This window comes from Coenobita brevimanus, chromosome 44, assembly GCF_032717465.1.
Source record: "Coenobita brevimanus isolate Jiangsu-jjx chromosome 44, ASM3271746v2, whole genome shotgun sequence".
Lineage (NCBI taxonomy): Eukaryota > Metazoa > Arthropoda > Malacostraca > Decapoda > Coenobitidae > Coenobita > Coenobita brevimanus.
In genome coordinates this window covers 19,605,636-19,628,324 of record NC_136997.1, presented here as the reverse complement: position 1 = coordinate 19,628,324, position 22,689 = coordinate 19,605,636, and the positions used below count along the sequence as shown (strand labels likewise).

At 42.1% G+C, this 22,689-nt stretch overlaps 1 protein-coding gene across 1 annotated transcript; it reads left to right on the top strand.

Annotated features, from left to right (window-relative positions):
* Positions 1-1,631: 1,631 nt before the first annotated feature.
* Positions 1,632-21,397, top strand: LOC145397999 (uncharacterized). The gene is made up of 4 exons (XM_080270967.1): positions 1,632-4,760; positions 4,938-5,234; positions 5,583-5,712; positions 21,282-21,397. The coding sequence occupies exons 1-4, from the start codon at positions 1,632-1,634 to the stop codon at positions 21,395-21,397; spliced, it is 3,672 nt and encodes a 1,223-aa protein (XP_080127093.1).
* The last annotated feature ends 1,292 nt before the right edge of the window (positions 21,398-22,689 follow it).

The window sequence follows — 22,689 nt, the reverse complement described above, 5'->3', positions numbered from 1 at the left end:
GTGAACCTACGACAGCATATAGCAACTAATTACATTTTAAATTATTAATACATGGTATTTACTATAATATTGTACAGACATAATAATCATAACGATACTGAAGGGACATAATAATACTGTAGAAAATAACACATTGTAGTAATATGTTGCATGTATAATAAATACATTGTGGTAAAATTGAATACAGAATATTGTAAACATATCATAGTAATATATTAGCAAAAATGTTTATGTACAACAGACACACGCATATATTGAGGTAATGGCAGTACCATGCCCAGAATATACAGTAGTAAGAGTCATTAATATATGTAATGTACCTTTCATATATATATATATATATATATATATATATATATATATATATATATATATATATATGGAGCGTCTGTGGTACAGTGGTAAAGTGTACGTCTCGTACACGGGTGAACCAGGGTTCGTGCCCCGCCAGGGTAATAAACTTTGGGAGTGTTCACCTGGCCACGTACTGCATTGGCGGACACAAGGGGTGCCGTGGTTGAACCAGTGTCGCTTACTATAAAGGATGCTTGCACCCAGTCGGCTTGCGCGGGCCAATTACACTTGGTTCACAGACTACACACACATCCAAAGCCACTCCAACACTACAATTACACATACAAGCACTTCTCACCCTACATACAAGCTCTACCAGACAGCCTAAGCCACTTGATAGAGATACATTGGCTGTATCATCCTGAATTCGGTCGGGATAGGCCGGTCCTGCAGTGGATACTCAAATGGCTGATGATATATATATATATATATATACTGTGACGTGAATTGCCAATACTAATTCACCTGAAGCATCAGCTACCTCAACTTCTGCTTCATTCATCACCTACGCTCACCTGAGGCTTCAGTTAATCGGAGTGGGACGTCAGTTCAGAGCCTGTGGCACTCGGAGATTCCTTTCTTACTTTCATACAACCGTCAGCGCTGGAACGTGAAGATTGGTTGAAGGATCTCGCGTGTGATTGGACGAGGCACCATTTACCAGGGTGACGTAAAGTCCTACCGGTGGTGGCTTCACACAAGCCGGCAGATTGATCGGGAGAGTGATTTTGGACGGGGCAGAGTGAGGAGCTGGGTTTTTAATCATCCACCAGAGAGTGCCAGTTGTTGTTAACCCTTGTATTGGAAACTAAGTTAGGGTTTTAACTTTGTGGATAATTTGCATTTGTGATCTTTGTTATATTTTGGAGTGTTGTTGGTGATAAATTATGCAGTTATAATCGGGACGATCTTGAGTTAATTTGTGTGTTGTTCTTTCATTGTTTATTTTATTTAGTCATAATTACACGCACTGAATCTTTTTGTTAGTTTACTTTTTGTTAACCTTGAACCTGGGTATTAAGTGTTACTGTGTAGGGTTGTTAAAGGACATCTCTCACACGTAACAGAGTGGTGCCGTGACCAGGATCGTCTCGTGTATGTAGCTGCTTAATTTGGTAACTATGCATATTATAAATAATGAAGATGCGAAAAGTTTTATCGACAGTGACCCAACTGAATCTGATTTTGATAATTTAACTGCTCATGAACTGCTTGTGATTGCATCCTACTTAAATTTGCCTGCACTCTCGACAATGAGTAAAACCGCTCTAGTTAACATGGTGAAAAAGGAAGTCGTGGGGATAGGAAACACATGCAGCGGTGGTAACGTGAGAGAAGTGGAGCAAATGGAACAAGATGGACGTCAAGGAAATGAAGGACTCTGCGAGGGGGCTACTGGTCGAGACTTCACTGAGGTGAATCCTATTCTTTCTGACAAGGACCTTGATCAAGAAAGGCTCAAAATCCAACTAGAGCAACGTCACCTAGATCGTGAACTCGAGCAACGGCGTCTTGAGCTTGACCATGAATATCGAATGGCTCAACTTAACCAACCTGTTACCACTGCTGCATCTTCCATGTCCATCACCACTAGTAATCTAATTCCACGATTCACAGAAGACAAAGTGGATGATTTCTTCCTCTTATTTGAGGAGGTTGCTAATGGCATGGGTTGGCCGAAAGTGCAGTGGCCTGTTTTGCTTCAAACTGCTCTGGTTGGTCGTGCTCGCACTACCTACGTGTCTGTGGAGCCTGCTGTGAGGCGGGATTATGATCGCTTAAAGTCAGCAGTGTTAACCGCATACCAGTTACGGCCTGAAGCTTATAGACAGAAATTTCGCAAAACACACAAACGGGCTGATCAGACTCATGTGGAGTTTCTTAGTGACATGACTACTACTTTCCAGTATTGGTTGAAAAGTAAGGCTGTTAATGACTTTGATTCTCTTAAAGAATTAATGTTAATGGAAAACTTTTTGTGGAAAATAGAACCTCATGTAGCAAATCATTTGAGAGACAAAGGGGTCAGTGAACTCTCTGAGGCAGCTACTCTGGCGGATGATTATGTTCTTAACTTAAAACTTCGTAGTAAAATACCCTATGATAAACCTGACTCTACTGATGGTAATCCTCTTAAACCTTTCGGTACCCAGACTCCACCCCATGCCAGAATCACTCTCCAGGGTCGAGGTAAGAGTAGTTCTAACAAAAGAAATTGCACATATTGTGGTAGAGTGGGACATTCGGCAGAGAAATGTTGGGCTAAGGAAAGGGATGAAAGAAGAATGAAAGCAATTGCTGTGGTAGCTGACAATAGAGCTGAGGAGTCTAGCCAAGGATCAGGCCAGGATAGCGATGTGGTTGCTTGTGTAGCTCAGCGCTCTGAGGCCAAATCGGTGAACAGTGTTATGTTTAAGTCCTTGGACACCTACAAGCCTTTTATTTCTGAGGGCACTATTAAGATCGCTGGTAGAATGTACGAGGTGAAAGTGTTGCGAGATACTGGAGCATCTCGGTCCCTATTGCTTAATCCTAACCCAGATAAATGTCAAGCTATCCACCACATTGTGTTGAGGGGTGCTGGTGGGCCTTTCTCTGTACCTTTGGCGGAGATTGAACTAGATTGTGGTCTCTTTAAGGGCAGAGCTAGTGTTGGCCTGGTAGAGGAGCTACCTATGCCTGGGATTGATCTCTTGTTAGGGAACGATTTGGCTGGGGATAGGGTTAAAGTGGATCCTATCCTGTCTGTGGTCCCTGTGTATGAGCAACTGACCTGCGAGCTCGAGAGAGAGATTCCTGAGGCCTTTCCAGTATGTGCTGTCACTAGATCAATGGCAAGTGTGGCAACCCCTTTTGAGCACAAAGATCCTGTTTCCTCTAGTAGAACTGTGACTGAAAGTGAGGATGTGGTGTGTGGTGCTGAAAGTAGCAACGATATTAATCTTTCCGATACATTTATGTACCGCGCAGTGGATGAAGTTACGCCACCTGATTTACCTCCAGGTTGTCCTAGTGGTTTAGTAACATTGCAGCAGGAGGACGCTGACTGTAAAAACTTGGCTGCTAAGGCTGTGAGTGCAGATAGCCTTGAGAATGAATTAGGTGAATGCTTCTATCTCAAAAATGGGATATTGTGGCGACGATGGCGTCCCTCACATCTGCCTGTTGACCATGGTGTGTGGGATGTCCATCAGGTGGTTGTACCCAAACTTTGCCGTAAGTTAATTTTAGAAACTGCACATAATTTACCTTTAGCAGGGCACCTTGGTGTCCGAAAGACCTTAGATCGCATACGCTCTCATTTCTACTGGCCGGGAATGTGTGCAGATGTATCACAATTTTGTCGTACATGTCATGTTTGTCAGATCTCCGGCAAACCCAACCAAAAGGTGCCTGTGGCCCCTTTAGTGCCCTTACCGGTGTTTGAGGTCCCTTTCACTAGGGTTGTGATAGACATTGTTGGCCCTCTACCAAAGACTTCTCATGGACACAGTTACCTTCTCACGATTCTGGATATGGCATCTAGGTACCCTGAAGCAATCCCTATCAGGAATCCATCTTCCAAGGTGATTACACAAGAACTTTTAAAATTCTTTACCAGGATGGGGTTTCCAAGAGAAGTCCAAAGTGATCGGGGTAGTAATTTTACTTCAAATCTTTTTGAACAATCCCTTAAGGGGTTTGGAGTAAAGCATATAACCTCCAGTGCATATCATCCTGAGAGTCAAGGGGCCCTTGAACGCTACCATCAAACACTGAAATCTATGTTGAGGAAATATTGTGAAGAGACGGGAAGAGACTGGGATAAAGGGGTACCCTTTGTATTATTCGCAACTAGAGAGGTTCCAACAGAATCCTTAGGATTCTCACCCAACGAGTTAGTGTTTGGCCATCATGTTCGTGGACCATTACAACTGCTGAAGGAGAAGTGGGTTGATAAGGAGTGTCAAACCAATCTTCTCAAGTACTGTATGGAGTTCAAGGAGCGTCTTCACTCCACTTGGGAGTTTGCTAATAGTAATCTGAAGGTTGCTCAGGGTAACATGAAATCTTGGTATGATAAACGAGCACGTGCTCGGGAGTTCCACCCTGGGGATGAGGTGCTAGTTTTGCTTCCCTTGCCTGGCCAGCCATTTACTGCTAAGTATAGAGGTCCTTACATGGTAGCCAAAAGAGTAGGTGAGACTGATTACCTCATTGTCACTCCTGATCGTAAAAAGCCCCATCAGCTGTGTCACATTAACATGTTAAAACCATATTACAGGGCCCCTAACTCATCTCCTCCTGATCCTCCCACAGTTGCAGTGGTGTCTCCAGAGGGAATGAGCGACTTGGAGTGTTCTACTGTGAGAGATGCCTACAGTGGGACTGGTACTCTGCAGCAGACTGCTCCTAGTCCTGTATGTGTCAGTCTTCCATCTGAGGGTGATGACAAACTCTGTCCATTCACTCTTGGTGGTATTAGAATTTTTGGAGAGAATTCTACAGCCTGGAGAGAATTACCTACTAAGTTGTCCCACCTCTTACCTGATCAAATTACCCAGCTAATCACAATTCTTTCACAGAACCCAAATGTGTTTCAGGATTCTCCAGGACTTACGTCATTAATTACCCATGATATTGATGCTGGTGATGCTTCACCAATTAAACTGCCTGCTTATCGTGTTTCCCCCCAACGGCGTAGCATCTTGCAGGTGGAACTGGATTATATGTTAGACCTTAACTTAATTTCTCGTGGAATCAGTCCATGGAGCAGTCCTGTCACTCTTGTCCCCAAACCTAATGGTGAATATAGGTTCTGTGTTGATTATAGAAGAGTTAATTTAGTAACGAAGACTGACACATATCCATTACCCCGTGTGGATGACTGCATTGATCAGGTTGGTACAGCAAAGTTTATTAGCAAATTTGATTTGATGAAAGGCTATTGGCAGGTGCCTCTCACTCCAAGAGCTAAAGAAATATCATGTTTTGTAGCAAATGATCAAACTTTCTGCTGTGAGGTAATGCCCTATGGGTTAAAGAATGCTCCTGCCACCTTTCAGCGCTTAATGAATTCTGTCATCAGAGATATTCCTGATTGTGTTGTGTACATTGATGACGTTATTTTATTTAGTCATACTTGGGCTGACCATCTCCAACAAATTGCCATGTTATTTACTAGACTTAATGAAGCTAATCTTGTTGTCAATCTCTCAAAGTGTGAATTTATAAAATCTCGGGTACAGTATTTGGGGTATATGGTTGGACATGGACAGGTGGCACCACCTACAGCTAAAGTCAATGCTATTTTAGATTTCCCTACTCCCACAGGTAAACGAGATGTCCAGAGGTACTTGGGCATGATCGGCTACTACCGTAGGTTTATCCGTAACTTTTCCCATTTAACAGCTCCTTTAACGGACCTCTTAAAGAAGGGTAAGAAATTTGCTTGGTCTAGTGAGTGTGCAACTTCCTTCAGGCATACTAAAGATATCTTGTCCACTTACCCTCTGCTCAGGGCTCCTGATTTTGAGAAATCCTTTTCCTTGGCAGTGGACGCCAGTAATATTGGGGCAGGTGCAGTTTTACTGCAGGACCATCATGGTATTCACCACCCCGTGTGCTATTTTAGTAAAAAGTTTAATAATGCCCAATGTAACTATTCTGTTGTGGAGAAGGAGTTATTGGCGTTGATTTTAGCCCTGCAGCATTTTGAGGTATACTTGCAATCTGTCCAGGGCCCCATTGCCATTTTTACTGACCACTACCCACTTAAATTCCTAAGTAAGTTCAGATATAAAAACCAGAGGTTAACTAGGTGGAGCTTACTACTGCAAGAATATAGCTTTGAAATAAGACATATCAAAGGCATCCAAAATGTACTTGCTGACTGTTTGTCGCGAGCTTAAGAAGTGAATGAATACTCCACTGTCGTATTCTCTTTTAGCGGTGGAGGTGTGACGTGAATTGCCAATACTAATTCACCTGAAGCATCAGCTACCTCAACTTCTGCTTCATTCATCACCTACGCTCACCTGAGGCTTCAGTTAATCGGAGTGGGACGTCAGTTCAGAGCCTGTGGCACTCGGAGATTCCTTTCTTACTTTCATACAACCGTCAGCGCTGGAACGTGAAGATTGGTTGAAGGATCTCGCGTGTGATTGGACGAGGCACCATTTACCAGGGTGACGTAAAGTCCTACCGGTGGTGGCTTCACACAAGCCGGCAGATTGATCGGGAGAGTGATTTTGGACGGGGCAGAGTGAGGAGCTGGGTTTTTAATCATCCACCAGAGAGTGCCAGTTGTTGTTAACCCTTGTATTGGAAACTAAGTTAGGGTTTTAACTTTGTGGATAATTTGCATTTGTGATCTTTGTTATATTTTGGAGTGTTGTTGGTGATAAATTATGCAGTTATAATCGGGACGATCTTGAGTTAATTTGTGTGTTGTTCTTTCATTGTTTATTTTATTTAGTCATAATTACACGCACTGAATCTTTTTGTTAGTTTACTTTTTGTTAACCTTGAACCTGGGTATTAAGTGTTACTGCGTAGGGTTGTTAAAGGACATCTCTCACACGTAACAATATATATATATATATATATATATATATATATATATATATATATATATATATATATACACACTCAATTCTTCCGAGGGAGTCATTGTTTCATTGATTAATTATATAGTGTCAAACTTAGGTGGTCAACTTAATACTTGTGCTCATGTTTTAATCCATCTCATGTAGTGGTTGGAGATATCTGTGTGTGTGATTGATGATGACAGAGTGCTTGTTTGTAGCTAAGGTGGACAAAGATGGTATTAGTACAGGACAATAGTCAGGTGCTACGTATAATCCTGATGCTGAAGTATGAGATGGTAGTATACCTGGACAAATCATGAAAACTGATGTGTTGAGTGAAGTAGAAAAACTAAATGCCCAGTGCGTTGATGATGGGTGAGTTTATCTGGACCAAATGTGAAGTTGCAATGGTGATGAATGTCATGATTTCTTATGATTGCCGTTTCACAATGGACTGTTCCAATAGCCAGGACAAAGGTGAACAGCATGTAACGATGTACAACACTTTCACTCAATCGTTGATTCACTAGCGAAAGTGAATGTCCTGTCTCTTGGAGACTATGATGAGTTCGGTGTCTGTGTTGACGTTGATGACCAAGGTGTCATTACTCTCAGAAGGAAAGAGGTACATTCTATAGACTGTGAACAGATTATATGTTATGAATGGCACATGAACTATTACTGATACTGGTGTTAAAGTCGCTTCTAAGTATGGATAATAAAGCATGAGATTTCTGCCCCGGGATAAAGGCTTCAAACCATGTTTATATATGTCTTGACTGATTATCTGACGTAGATCGTGAACTGGAAGTAGGTTAATGGTGATCTTGCTATTACCAGCATTTGCAATTTCATCAGTGCTTGTTAACGAACTCTAGTGTTGTCTGACTGGAGTATTATTATGTCAGTATGTTCCATGATTACCGAGAAGTGTTGAAAAAGTGTCATATTTCCATCCGTTCCATTTATTTGTCCACACTCTGGTGAGTTATGCTTTCTGCCTTTCTGAGATTTTTCACAATCGTCCTCATTGCTGTGTTTTTACTGTCAACTAGCTTTTGTCGATATGTTAATACCTGAGCTATATTATTATTATTATTATTATTTTTTGAAGATCTTTCTCTGTAGCCAAAAATGTTCCCTAGAAATGCACCACCCAGGTCGAACAAACCGCGCCTCTCACGTGTACGTTTGATGTTGTTCGTGTCCATAAATGCCTCCGTTCCACGAGATGGGATATCCTGGATCATGATGAGCATGGTTGTTTTAGCTTGTTCGTTTCCATTTCGCTAACTTCACGATTTCAGTCACTTCCTTTGTGTTATGAGCTTCTGAAACACAACTTCTTATCATAACTTCCAGTGTCCTCAGTGGCTTGGCAATTTTCTCCAATAATACCGGTAATTCATATAAGATGTCCAAACTAATTTCAGTAGGCCTACTCATGATATCTTTCACGATTGCTGTAAAGGACATTGGGGCTGAGGCATCCTTGCTTTTATTTATGTTGAGGGTCTAAGTGGGCTGATCCTCTTGCTATATAGATGAGAGTCCATTGTATAAGTCCCCTCATCGTTACCTACCGGAAAAAAAAAAAAAAATCTATTAGCTAATCCAGTCACGCTGTGCTCGATGATAATGATGATGCACATTACAGCAGGCTCTTGGCGAACAATAACTTTGCTTGGTGTTTCACTTATAGAAGGAGTTTAAATCGATGCCTAGCTCATGTAAATTTTGTATTGCGGCATTTGTAGCAACAGCTGCACCTATTTTTGTATGTTTGTTACGCGATCTTAATTTAATTTTGTATTTATTGATTTCCTATAATTTATTTTCATCGATAATGTTCGGTGTTTCGGTTGTGTCCGAGGTTGCATAATTGCTGGCTAAACTCCTTGAGACCCTTTTCAAATGATCAGCATGAATTTGTTTTTCTTCGCCATTCGACAGTGACCTAATTACTACCATGTTTGCAGTTTTCTTAATTACTCTGTATGGGCCTTCAAATTTCGGTGATAGTTTATTGTCTCTAATGTGAATGATACCATAGACAATGTCTCCTAAGCTGATAGTTGATTCTTTTGCCTTATTTCTTCCTTGGACGTCGATAATCGTTTCTTCACCCTTTTGTGTATATCCTGGAATTCACGCAAACGGAGTTTAGGATAGTCGTCTTAATTGTATGTAGGCAAATTTTCACCTTCTAGAATTTCGTAAGGTAATTTCTTGTCTGTCTAGTAGATAATGAAATTTAGTGTGTCTCCTATAGACTTATTAATTCCTCCATTAATTGATGCTTCCACTCTGGGAATCCAATCATCCCAACTTGCATAATTTTCATTAATGTGTCATAGCACATCTAACACTTTTTGTTTTGTCCCTCTATCAATCCACTGGATGCTGGGTGATAGGGTAAGACATTTACCACTTGTTGCATAATATTGTTTACATATTTCTTGCGAGATTTCAGAATTAAATTCACCCCCATTATCACTTATACCTTCGGGGTAGTGAATCTACATATGACGTTATCTATGACTGCCCTTGCCACAGTTTCTGCTGTCATGTCCTTAATTAGAGTCATCACGAATTCTAGTTCATGGTCTAGCCCGCCAGGTGTCCATAGTGTCGTTCTCAGAAAATGGGGACAAGAGACAGTGGAGAGTAATCAGTTATGGATTTTTATTTTTCTTGTTCCTTAGCTCAAACTATACTTGAAAGTACTTTTCATTATTCAACGTATAAAGATGCAATATCTAATATTAGTAAAACAATGTCATCCTTACGCAAATACTGCAAAATTTGTAAGGAAATTTAACAAATACCAATTGAGGTCCCTATCACACATTCCGGAACAGCCAGTGGTTACTAAAGTGACTTAATATATACCCAGAAACTATGGTAAGATTGTAAATGGTAATTTAAACGCATGTAATTTTCTATGAATATTGATATATATTGGCCAAGATATAAAATGAGGAATCTCTGGCATCTTCATGCAGATGCCCGCCACGCTGCCAGGCGCACGATTACCATTTTAGGGCTAAGTCGCGGATGAAATGTAAATGGAATGTCAGATGGAAGGCAACAGTATTCCATGCAGTATGCTGAAGACATTTTACTGATTGGATAGAAAATGGGTTATCATCCCATTTTGTTAATAAAGGGGATCTGGTAATATCAATAATTTCCCATTAATACAAGCAGTCCGTCTCGATTCACGAACACTCTTGTCATTAGTTGGCTCAACTTGATCCAGTATATCAGGATGTTCAAGAGTTTCTCACTAGCTGTATTAGTTTTCCTTTACTATATCCCGAATGAGGCACTGATCTTTGTCTTAAGTATTGCTTAAGCTGTGCAACAGTCCATTTTTCAAACGAATTTGACTCCATACTGCACGGGGTGAATCATGCAGGCGGTGTCGTCTGCTTGGAGTGACATGCTGGAAGCTACTGTTCCCTTCTCTTTAGCCTAAATTAACCTAACCTAACCAAACCAAAAGTAACCTTACCTAACCTAACCAATCTTAGATCAACCTAACCTAAATTAACTAACCTTAATTCACGAAATGACCGATTTCACAATCTGCCTGTAACGTCTATCTATCTATCTATAGCCCGACACCCTAATCCCTCAAAGGGTGGCCACAGAAAAAAGGCCTCCAAGTCACTCTGTCACCCACCATTTGGCTACCCTTCCCCCAACTCACCCCCCCCCCTCCCTCATATACCTCTCAACTCCATCCCTCCACCTCATCTTCGGTCTATATCTATATCTATCTATCTATCTATCTATATATATATATATATATATATATATATATATATATATATATATATATATATATCGACCTATAATTATCTATAGGACAGTAAGACATCCAACCATCTTCCTGACACATGTATTTCATAAAATGTTGTTGATAAATGGCACAATACTTGAGACAACATCCAGATACTTTCAGCATAACAGCTAAAAGGGTACTCAGCGCATGCGCACTGAGCGGTATGGTAACTTCCAGCATGTCTCCCCATGCAGACGACACCCGGGGTTGGTCAGCTGGGCTGGCTTTGTTTTTATTTAAAGCCAGGAAACATTTCAGTATAAGTGTGAGATACTACATACGATGTTACTATGATTAGGAAATGACTACCATGTAATGGAATGTACTGCAACGAAATACTTGGATGAATTCACTGAATGCTGCTCCTGGATTTAAAGAAAAATGATTGAAGTATGTACCGAATATACCCCAGGACGAAGCCGCTCAACAACGAACACAAGGGCAAAGAAACACTTGCAGTTATCGTACAATACTGCATGTATATTACATGTTGTACAAAAAATCAATGAGAAAAATACGTTCATCAGAAATATGGAGAAATATATACATATATGATGTTATTTCGAGTTGTCCACATTTTCAGTTTTCTGTCAGGAAGCTACACTATGGACACCTGTCGGGCTTAACCATAAACTAGAATTCGTGATGACTCCAACTGGGGCTAAAATCACATATCTTGAGAAATGATCTGTAGCAACAAATAGATATTGATTATTATTGTAAGATAAGAGTAACAAAAGTAAGTTAATTGCGACAGCGTCCCACGGTCGATTACGTACAGGATATTGCCCTATAGGTGGAGGTGGTAACGTGCTGCCTTTGTGTCTCGCACATGACTCACATCTGTCTATATGACTGAAATATATCTTTTCGTAACGATGGCCAGTAGTATAAAATCATGGCTTGTCTAATTGTCTTATCCTTGCCAGGATGTCCTGCACGTGGACTATCGTGTATCACCCTTAATACTCGAGGTATCATTTCATTCGGTACCACTAACTGTATATTATTTTTTCTATGGTTTGGTTGTCCTGGGTTGATCCTATATATTTTTTTTTTTTTAATAACAGAACGGAGGAAGGAAAAACAAATGGAGAAAAAAAAAAAATCCATACACCAGATTACTGGTGTCCTCTGTTCATAAAATATCTGTAACAGTTAGACTTGAACAGTTGTAGGTTGAAATTTAGAGGAAAACAACTCTGGGGAAGCGAGTTCCAGAGAGATACAGTTCGGGGAATGAAAGAATTCTGATAGGCAGAAGTTCTGCAATATGGTTGAGTGACATTCCAGTCATGAGCGCTACCAGATGCCTGTGTAGCACGAGGGAAGGTATGGAGAGGTGGCACCATGGACGCAATTTCGTCTGAGCACTTGCCAAAAAAATATCTGTAAAATAATGCAAGGGAGGCAACATTCCTTCTTACTTGCAAGGGAGGTAGTTTATATGTAATGGCAGGGTTGTTAATGATTCTAACAGCTTTATTCTGAATTTTGTCTAGTTGTCTTAATGCAACCTCTCCACAACCATTCCACAAGGGTGAGCAATATTCAAGCTGAGAGCGCACATGACTCTTATAAATTATAGCTAACTGCTCATCGGCGAAGAAGTTACGGACTCTGTACAATAATCCAAGTTTCTTTGAGGCGGTTTTACGAGTAGCAAGTGATCTGACATGAGAGGTCCAGCTGAGGGCACTGTTAAGTGAGACACCAAGAATTTCAATACTTTTGGAGATGGGAATATTAGTAGCACTGAAGGTAATGTACGAGTCTGGCAATATCTGTCTATTAGTAAACTGTATATATTTAGTTTTACTAGCATTAAAAGAGACAAGGTTGTTTTGTCCCCATTCACTGATTGTAGATAGATCTTGATTTATGGAGATGGCATTATTGACTATTGTGAATTGTTGGAGTGGTATACATAGCTTGGGTAATTGTATGTCCTTGCAACTTTCCAATTTGTATGTAATTTTAGATGATGTTGGATCAAGTCTCTGTGATTTCGAGATTTCACCATGGTTTGGGATGTTTCCCTTGCGACCTAACATTGTGACATGAATTGTCGTCGGGTTCCTAGATAGTACATCAGTGACTAAATTAATTTTGCCTTGTATGTAGTGAATTTGTACATTATTGTTTTCAACTGTATGTTTCCAACTTGCTCTCCGCCCAGAGTGGAGTTTTTCTTGGAACAAGCCCACGAGCGGTTTATGGTCGGTGAATAGGTTAATTTCGTATCCATATACCAAAACTCGACACTTTTGTAATGCAAAGACCACTGCAAGTGCTTCTTGGTCTGTAGCGCAATAATTTTTCTCTGCATCTTTTATTTGTCTGCTATCAAATGCAATTGGCTGATTATTTTCATGCTTATCTTCTTGCATCAATACGGCCCCTAATCCTTTTAGAGTTGCTTTTGTGTAAATTATAAATGGTTTAGTGAAAGTAGGATAGGGCAAGCAAGGTGCACCTGTAAGTTTATCTTTTATTCATTAAATGCTAGTTTTTGTTCCTCTCCCCACTGGAATACAGCATCTTATTTCAGTAGAAGGAATAAGGGTTGTGCTACATGACAGAGTTGATTAATGAAAGGTCTGTAATAGCCCGCCAGACACAAAAATTTTCTCACTTCATCGTCATTTGTGGGTTCATTGAAATCCCTTACTGCTTGTATTTTGTCTTCAGACGTGTGGATCCCTTCTGCATCTAGGCTGTGGCCTAAGAATTTTGTTTCCTTAACCTGTCGCGTCCCGGAGACGTGAATTCACGTCCTCACATGATGTGCACTCATATCCTGGAGACGTGAATTAACGTGGCAACATTGCAAGGTCCCTAATTTGCACAATTTTCAATTTTCGCGAGTGATTTCGTGAGTGATTTTTGGCACGTATGCACGGGACACCTTCCTCTATTCCTCTACAAGATGCCAAGCAGGGACACCGCATAACCTCTCCCCCCCCCCTGCAGGCCATTGTCTCGGCAATTCACCTGTTACCAGTGACCTGGCCAATAAAGACATTCAGGGCCATAGTGATTCCCCAATTGATGACAATGTGGAAGACAAAGTTTACATAGCATTAGAGGAAGAAACAGTCAGAAATGATGATCAGGTAATGTGGGAAAAAAAGGTCATGAATGGTGATGAGTTAGTGAGTGAAACAATGCTTATAATGCCTATATTACTGTTTGAAAACTAATATACTCTTGTACTACATATAAATTCGTACCAAGTAAATAAATAAATACTGTTTATGAGTGGATAAAATAGTTACCCTCCCATAGAACTCGTTTTCTTTGGTGCCAGCCTGTTAGAAAACCCAGTCAGGTAAGGAGGTACTCGTACCTAGATTGAGTATTTTAAACCTCAGGTGAGCGATTTCTCTATGAATTTGCGATGTTTCTCACCAAAAGCGGATGTTTGAGCCAAAAAAAAAAAAAAAAATCCAAAAATGTCGGGACTGGGGCGTACCACTGCCCAGAAAACGTCGGGATGGGGGGGGGGTTAAAGCAAAATTTGCATTTAGACTGCTTAACTTTCAAACCAGCATCAGTTAGCTTATGTAGGAGCTGGTCTAATTTCTGTAGATGTTCATCTATTGTGTGTGTTACAATTATGATGTTGTCCTAGTAGCATTCCAGACAATACATAATTCATTAATATCTGAAATGTGCCTCGCACTGTTCTTAGCCCCATTGGCATTCGTTTATATTGGTAATGCCCTGTATTTGTGGAGAAAGCAGAGTATATGCGTGACTCTTGATCAAGGGATATTTGATAGTAACCATTATGCAAATCGATTGTGGAAAATACATTTTCTGGTCCAATATTTTGCAAGACGTCACTTAACAATGGCATAGGAAACCTGTCTGGTATTGTGCGTTGGATTAATTTACAGTAATCTACTACCACACACATTTCTCCGTTTCATTTGGGTATGAAAAATAATGGGGCATTCTACGGGGAGACTAATGGCTCAATATTACCCAGTTTTAGCATTTCATCAACATACTGATTTGCAAGGGTACGTTGTGAGTGTTCTACTCTATAGGTTGTATTATATTGGTTTTGTGTCCAGGTACACGTTAATCTTGTGTTTAATCAGGTTAGTACACCCTAATTTTTCTCCAGGTAATGCCACAGTTTGTCGATGTTTCTGTAATAAATCTAGTAGATCGTTTTCTTCATCAAATTTTCCTGAGTGAATCAAATTCTCCTTTATGCATTCTCTGTCCGTAGACTTTATCTTACTTGAAGTTCCAGCTATAATTATTTCCCTTATAAGGGCAGGGCATGCCTCTAAGTTGCATAGACAAGTCCCCTATTTTATCTGCATTTCCCTATTCATCTGATTAATTAGGACCACATGAGTTTCCCCATCGTTATTCACCTGACATAATGTGTTTTCTACCGAGAGTCCTTCACTCTACATAATTCTTCTAAGACAAGAACAGTACTATTCTTCTCTTTACTCTTTATGGTGACTTTCATATATGAGTTAGACGGAATAACTACATCACTGGTGAGATGTGCGGGAAATAGTGTTGCTGTTTTACTGTCACTTTGGTCTCTAGGCAAAGGGGATAGGTGGGTTGGGAGGGATGGTGTGAGTGCATGTGTACCCTCGTCCGACTGATTATTTCTGTATAGAGTTTGATAGTTCCAACTCCATTTGATTTTCTACAGTTGATAGGTGACAATTCTGATAATAATTCCTCTATGAAGTCATTATTGTAATCTATCCCTTTCATGTGTGGGAGTAAAATTATATTCTCTGTCCTCATAGTTCTCATACCCAATAAATGTTTGCTCTTATTGCTAAGTTTTCTACTATACTGTATAGAAAATAGCAGAGATTGGTATCGTAGTCTCTGTAAAACTGATGTCTATCACTGTGTATTGCATAAATGAAGTAACTATTTAACTCACTGATTTACCGTGGTGGGAACGGTGTGAGTGGTGGTGAGCGGTGTTGTCAGATACAGGTTAACTGATATGTTGTGGTGCTCTCAGCAAACGCTAGCACAGCAAAAAGTCGACTTCTCACTCTGGTGACTGTTGTTAGTAGATGAGTAACGGTGATTAATGGTGAGTAACGATGAGTGATGTGAGTGGTGAGTGAGGGCTCTGGTTGCGTCGTCTGCCCCGTCTCCCCTGCATCAGCGTCTCCTCTGGTAGTAGTGGTGGTGATGAAGGTGGAGGGAGGTTGGAGAGAAGGGTGGGATCAGGCGGGGGTTGATGGGGTAGTGGTTTGTGAGTCAGCGCTCTCCCTGCTCTCGCCTACTTGTTCCGTAGCAATTGCAGATACTTGTAGTTCGTTTGTTCGCTGATTGTAAATTGGTGTAGAAATTGGAAGACTGGTTGTAACAATATATTGTCAAACCACTGCCAGTGTAAAGTTGTGAGGCGTCGTGTGACTCGAACTTGTAGTATTTTTTTTCTGTCTTAATAATGTAGATTCAACTGTAGACTCGTAGACTCATTGACGTGGTGCATACGTTCGCTGACGCCAAAATAATATACCATACTTGTAGCTAATTATATCCTATTCGTAGCCGAGCTGTAGTTAACAGTGAGTTGATTTGTAGGAGGTAATCGTAGTTATACTTGTCGTCGATGACAGGAGAAAGATAAAGATGAGTACTGGGGTTTGATTGTAATTTATTTCTTCAAAGGAATTAGCTCAAGAGTAATATAGTCTCGCAGATTGTAATGGGATGAGTGTTTTATGCTTGCTAACTTCGCAAACCTGCCCTTTTCCCCACCGTGCTTCTCTCCAGACCCCCTTCTCACTCTCTCACCCAGCTCCTGCCTGCTAACTCCTTCTCTCCCATAGAGGAGAGATTGTAATGCATGGTTGAGTGGAACTCTCTCGATCCTGGGGATTTTCCTATCAGGCATCACGAGGTGCTGTCTGACATTCCTGAGAGAGAATGTGCGAACACCATTTCCTTCAGCCCCTAGCCATGACTTTCAATTAACCTCTAAATTCCATATGTACACCACTAGCTATTATGTATTGTATTATGATATTTTAGAATCCTGACACCAAGCCCTCCAGCTCCTCCCTCCTGGTCATGGCTTTGTGCATTTGTTCACTAATGGACCTTAGGTAACAAACCTGTATTCTTGATCCAAGGGCTGGATCTAGACTTTTTTTCAGAAAAAAAAAAAAAATCCCAGTGGGCCAATGCCAACAATGTAAGGACGATAGCAGGTAGTTACCCATGACCAAAATGATATTGAATGGTAACCTACATGGTTTCCAGTATTCCTAAGCATTCATTTGAATTAATCCATCTAAACTGGAGCTGTTGCCTATCCTTTCCACTTATGCTCTCACTGAATGTTAAGTTATTCATCCTTAACACACACACACACACACACACACACACACAAACTTAGAATGGGGAAAATTGTGGTTCAACAAATGCTTAACTTTACAGTCACCTGTAGCATTCACAGCCAAACAAAGGGTACAACTTTTCTTGCTAGCCTTGATCCCTGGAGTTCTGCTTTCCATGTAAGTCAGGAATATGGTGGAAAGCAGGCGTTTCCAAAACAAGCCTGACAACCCTGGCAGACCCATCAACACTAAGCATAACACTAATCACATCGGGAGGAAAGGAGGCTGCGGCCAACTCTTCTGCTCTTCCCACCCACCTTGCCTCGCAACTGTCTATCTACCTATTTATTGCCAGACGCCTCAATCCCGTTCGGGGTGGCCACAAACAAATCGTCTCCACGTCGCCCTGTCCCCCGCCATTTCACTGCCATGCTCCCAACTCACACACCCCTCTCTCATATATCTCTCCACCCCATCCCTCCATCTCATCCTCGGCCTCCCCCTCCCTCTCCCCCCCCTCCACCTCACTCACATTCACTCTCTTCGTCAGTCTTTCACCCTCCATCCTCTCTACATGGACAAACCACCTCAGTGTATTCCTCCTAACACTTCCTATCACATCCACATCCACACCACAACGCTCCTTTATATCCTCATTTGTCAGTCTGTCTCTCCATGTGACTCCACAGGCTTCTCTTAAATAACTCATTTCCACTGTTCTCACTCTTGACTTGTGCCCTTCCAACAACGTCCAAGCTTCACTTCCATACGTTAGAGTTGGTATCACAATACTGCCATGTAGTAACTTTTTCACTTCCATGCTCACTTCCCTGTTTCTTATCTCTGCTTTCAAGGAACCAGCAACCTTTCTTCCCTGCTGTACCCTTTCAAGCATTTCACCTTCCAAACCTCCATCCTTACTCATCACACTACCCAAGTACTTAAATGTATTCGCATTTTCCAATTACTCACCCTCCAACCTCGTTGTACATTCACTGACTTCACCTCTCTCAAAGACCATCACTTTACTCTTCCCTACATTCACCTTTATATTCCGTTTGTTACACACTCTTCCAAACTCATCCACCAAGCCTTGCAGCTCCCCCTCGTCTTCACTCAACAACACAATATTATCTGCAAAGAAAAGTACAGGGAGTTTCCAAACACTACCCTCTCTCACCAGGGCCACTCCAACATCCACTACCCTACCTTGTACCTCTTTTATTATCCCATCCATGTACAGATTGAACAACCATGGAGACATGACACATCCCTGTTTCAACCCAATCTTCAAAGAGAAAAATTCACTCAGTTCACCATCCACACGCACTGCAGCCTTAGCACCATCATACATACTCTTCACAGCATTCAACAACTTCCCATCTACTCCATATGTTCTTAATACTTTCCACAATCCTTGTCTATCCTCCCTGTCATAAGCTTTCTCCAAATCCATGAAAGCCTCATACAACTTCTTTCCCTTCTCTAGAAACTTTTTCACTAAAGATCTAAGAATGAATACCTGATCTACACAACCTCTTCCCTTCCTGAAGCCTCCCTGTTCTTCTCCAACTAATTCCTCTGTTATTTCCCTAACTCTGTCAATAAGTATCCTACCATACATTTTTCCTATTATGCTAACAAGACATATGCCCCTATGATTACCACACACTTCTTTTTCCCCTTTTCCTTTCTACAAGGGAATAATTATACATGACTTCTAATCCTCCGGAACACTACATTCCTCCCAGGCCAATCTGCACATCTTCCACATCCATTCTGCTACTATCTCTCCCCCATGCTTCAACATTACACCACACACTCCATCAGTTCCTGGGGCTTTCCCCAATTTAACTTTCTTCATTTCTTCCACAACTTCTATCCTACTGATTTCTTCCTGTCTTCTCACCTCCCTCCTTCTCCCAGCCATTCCCCAGCCACTTATACTCGCATCACTTCCATCCTCTATGCTCAACAATTCCTTAAAGTGTTCTCTCCATCTGCTCACTTTTTCTCCCTTCTCCACTAGTAATCTACCATTTTTATCTTTCACTCCCCTGCTAACTTCACCTCCACCCTGTCTTACTCTCTTCACCTCTTTCCAGAATATTTCCCTGCAGTCCTTCCACTTTACGCTCAAATTCTTTTCAAATTCCTCATCCACTCTCTTCTTACTCTCTCTTACTAATCTTTTCACTTCTCTCTTTCTTTCTACATATAACTCTCTCTTCCGCCTCTCAACTTCTTCCACGCCCCTATTTCTCATCCATTCATTGTATGCTTTCTTCTCTTGTGCCACAGTCTGTCTCACCTCTTCATTCCACCACGCTGCTCCTTGCACACCCCTCCGTCTTCTCTTCATTTCACACACCACATCACATGCTGCACATACTTCTTCTATGAATATCCTGCACACACCTTCCACGTCCCCCATCTGCTCCAATTCATATTTGCCCAATCGTTCCTCCCCTTCTCTCTTATATTCTGCATGCAACTGTGCATGATATAATTTTCTTTTGTGTAAGAACTTCTGGAAGCATCCCTTCTTCCCTTGGATGCACTAAATGGGGGGCGATTTTCATTTTTGTAATACGCCCATGGTATATATATATATATATATATATATATATATATATATATATATATATATATATTATGCTAGGTGTTTTTAGGTCGACTTCTTGTGCTACGAACACTAGCTGCTGAGCAGGGTCCTCTTTTGAGACCTGAACTAGAACACACAACCAGAGGAACAGGGCATAAAAACCTGTTAGACCACCCTTACACATATATTGCCTTAATTTGATTTCCGTACAATATACAACAATTATATACAACACAAGTTATGTGGATAATGTCAGGCTTTGGTACAAAATAATTTCTGCACACAACATATACAAGTGTAATCACCGTCAGTTAACAATACTCACTAATAGTATGTAGGAGTTATAGGCATAATCTATATAGTCCTTACCTTACAGTCCTAGTGTACCACTCTTTAGTTTCAGACTTGGATAATTCTCACTGTATACAAGAGGTGTCACTATGGTGAGTATGGACACTAACAATCTAGTGTAACACAGATATGAATAAGACATATAACACAGACACTTTCAGTACTTGTTCTATATGGTGACACTGGTATTACACTACTGGGCTTCTTGGGCTGCTGAACCTGGGCTAATCATAAGTTGCGAGTGGGCGTAGGAGGCTAGTCATCGGGCGTGCCCTCTCGCAGGGGACACGGGACTACTGCAGGAGGTGAGGTAGCCTGGATGTGGCTGCGGTCTAGTGCACAAGGAGGCCTTAACCCGCGGCGTCCCATCGACGTGAATTAACGTCCACATGTTTTGTCACTGCTCATCCCTTTGACATTCATAAACGCGAATCATTTGCAAGGTCCCTAATTTGCACAATTTTCAATTTTCGCAAGTGACTTTTGGTGCATATACATGGGACACTTTCCTCTAAGATGCCAGGCAGGGACAATGCCTTACCCAGCATGACCTCCCCTCCCCCCAGCATGCCATTGTCTCAGCAATTCACCTGTTACCAGTGATCTGGCCAGTAAAGCCATGTCATGCCACGGTACGAAATTCAGGGCCAGAGAAATTTGCCAGTCGATGACAATGTGAAAGACAAACTTTACATAGCATTAGAGGAAGAAACAGTCTGAAATGATGATCAGGTAATGTCGCCAAAAAAGGTCAGGTATGTTGATGTGTTTCATGAGTGAAAAAATGCTTATATTGCCTATATTACTGTGTGAAAACCAATATTCTCTCATATAAATTCGTACCAAATAAATAAATAAATACCGTTTATGAGTGGTGTGGAATGGTTACATTCCCAGAGAACTCGTTTTCTTTGAAGCCAGCCTGATAGAAAACACAGTAAGGTGAGGAGGTACTGCTACCTGTCTTGAGTATTTTAAATCTCAGGTGAGCAATTTCCCTATGATTTTTCGATGTTTCTCACCAAAAGCGGAAGTTTGAGCCAAAATAAAAATTTTCCAAAATGGGCGGGATTGGGGGGAGTCAGTGAAGGAAAAGTGGTCAGGATGGGGCGGGTTAATGGGGTCTTGACCCGGCAGGTATCCTTCAGGACTGGGGCCAAACAAGGCCAACATATGTGTCTGCAGTCATTTGCTCCTGGCAGAGGGTCGTCGGCAGGATGGGTTCCGGAGGTCCCATCTCGGGGTTCTGGGGACGTCCCTGGGTGGCTGGGAGCTGCGGTCACCACTGGATCGGACCGTCATCAGGAACTGCCTGTAGTGTCCCTTCCGGGTGGCGTCCACCAGTGCCTGGCGTCATCCTGGGGCAACCTGTAGGGCGTGGATCCCCTCCTGAGATTGGGCCCTGCCACCACTCCTTGAATGGCAGCTCCTCCTGGGGACTGCACCTGTGAGGAGAGTGAAAGGGGCGTACCTCTCGGCCTCTGTATGACAGGCGGGCCGAGCCAGGGACTTCCTCCAAAGGGGTAGCCCCAGAGACTGTGAACGAAGGGCGTACAGTGGCCGACCTTTCCCCGATGTGGACAGTGGCCGACTTCGCAGTTCCACAGGCTCTGAGGGCAACAACAGAAGGGCGTACAGTGGCTGACCCTTCCCTGGTATGGACATTGGCCGATACTGCGGTGCTGCTCCCTGAGGAGGAGGAGGAGGCAGAAGAAGGGTGTACAGTGGCCGACCCTTCCCTGACGTGGACAGTGGCCGACGTCGCAGTTCTGCCTTTACCTGGCTTGCCAGCCAACGTGTGTACAGTGGCCATCACGCCTAACCCAGGGCATACAGTGGCTGCCACGGTGGGGCTGGTTCCGGGAGTGACTGTGGCTGAAGGTCGTACAGTGGCTGATCCTTCCCCGTTATGGACAGTGGCCGATACCGCAGTGCTGCTTGGGACTGTCTGTGGACGAGTCCCACCCCGATCCTGGCGAGTGCTGGCCCGGCTGTGGTGTAGTGTGCCGATACTGTTTATTTGTCTTTGGCCGTGTTGAGGGGAAGAGGGGCATAGGGCAGTGGTTTACCTGGGCCCATCTCACTCAGGCCTGGTGCGCTCTCTACCTGCCCCTCCGTGGTCTTCTGGGGTGGGGCAGGGTCCGTGGTTCTGTCCTAGGGTGGGTGTATCCATAGGGGTGTGTATTTCAATATATATATATATATATATATATATATATATATATATATATATATATATATCGCTTTTGCACTTAAGGATAGTGGTATCTTCTCCTAGATACCACTGACGTTAAGCACGCACAAACTGCATAAGATTTTTGCTCATAGCGGTATCTGGGAGGTGGGGAGTCCTCTCCCTCCCATACAAGAATGGCACGGTTAATGGGTCAGCCCAACGAGTTGTTTATGCAACATGCTTGCTTGAAACCAGGTATTTTATGTAGGACTGTAATATAACAGTCAGTTGCCAGGCGTTTGACTATGTATTCCAGCTACTTTTTTCTTCTACTGTAATTAGGGCATCATGGTGAACAAATTTGACGCCCAAAAGCCCCTCAGTTTTTAGGGTCTGGATGAGGTCGGGATGATTCCTTCGACGTAGATGTTAGG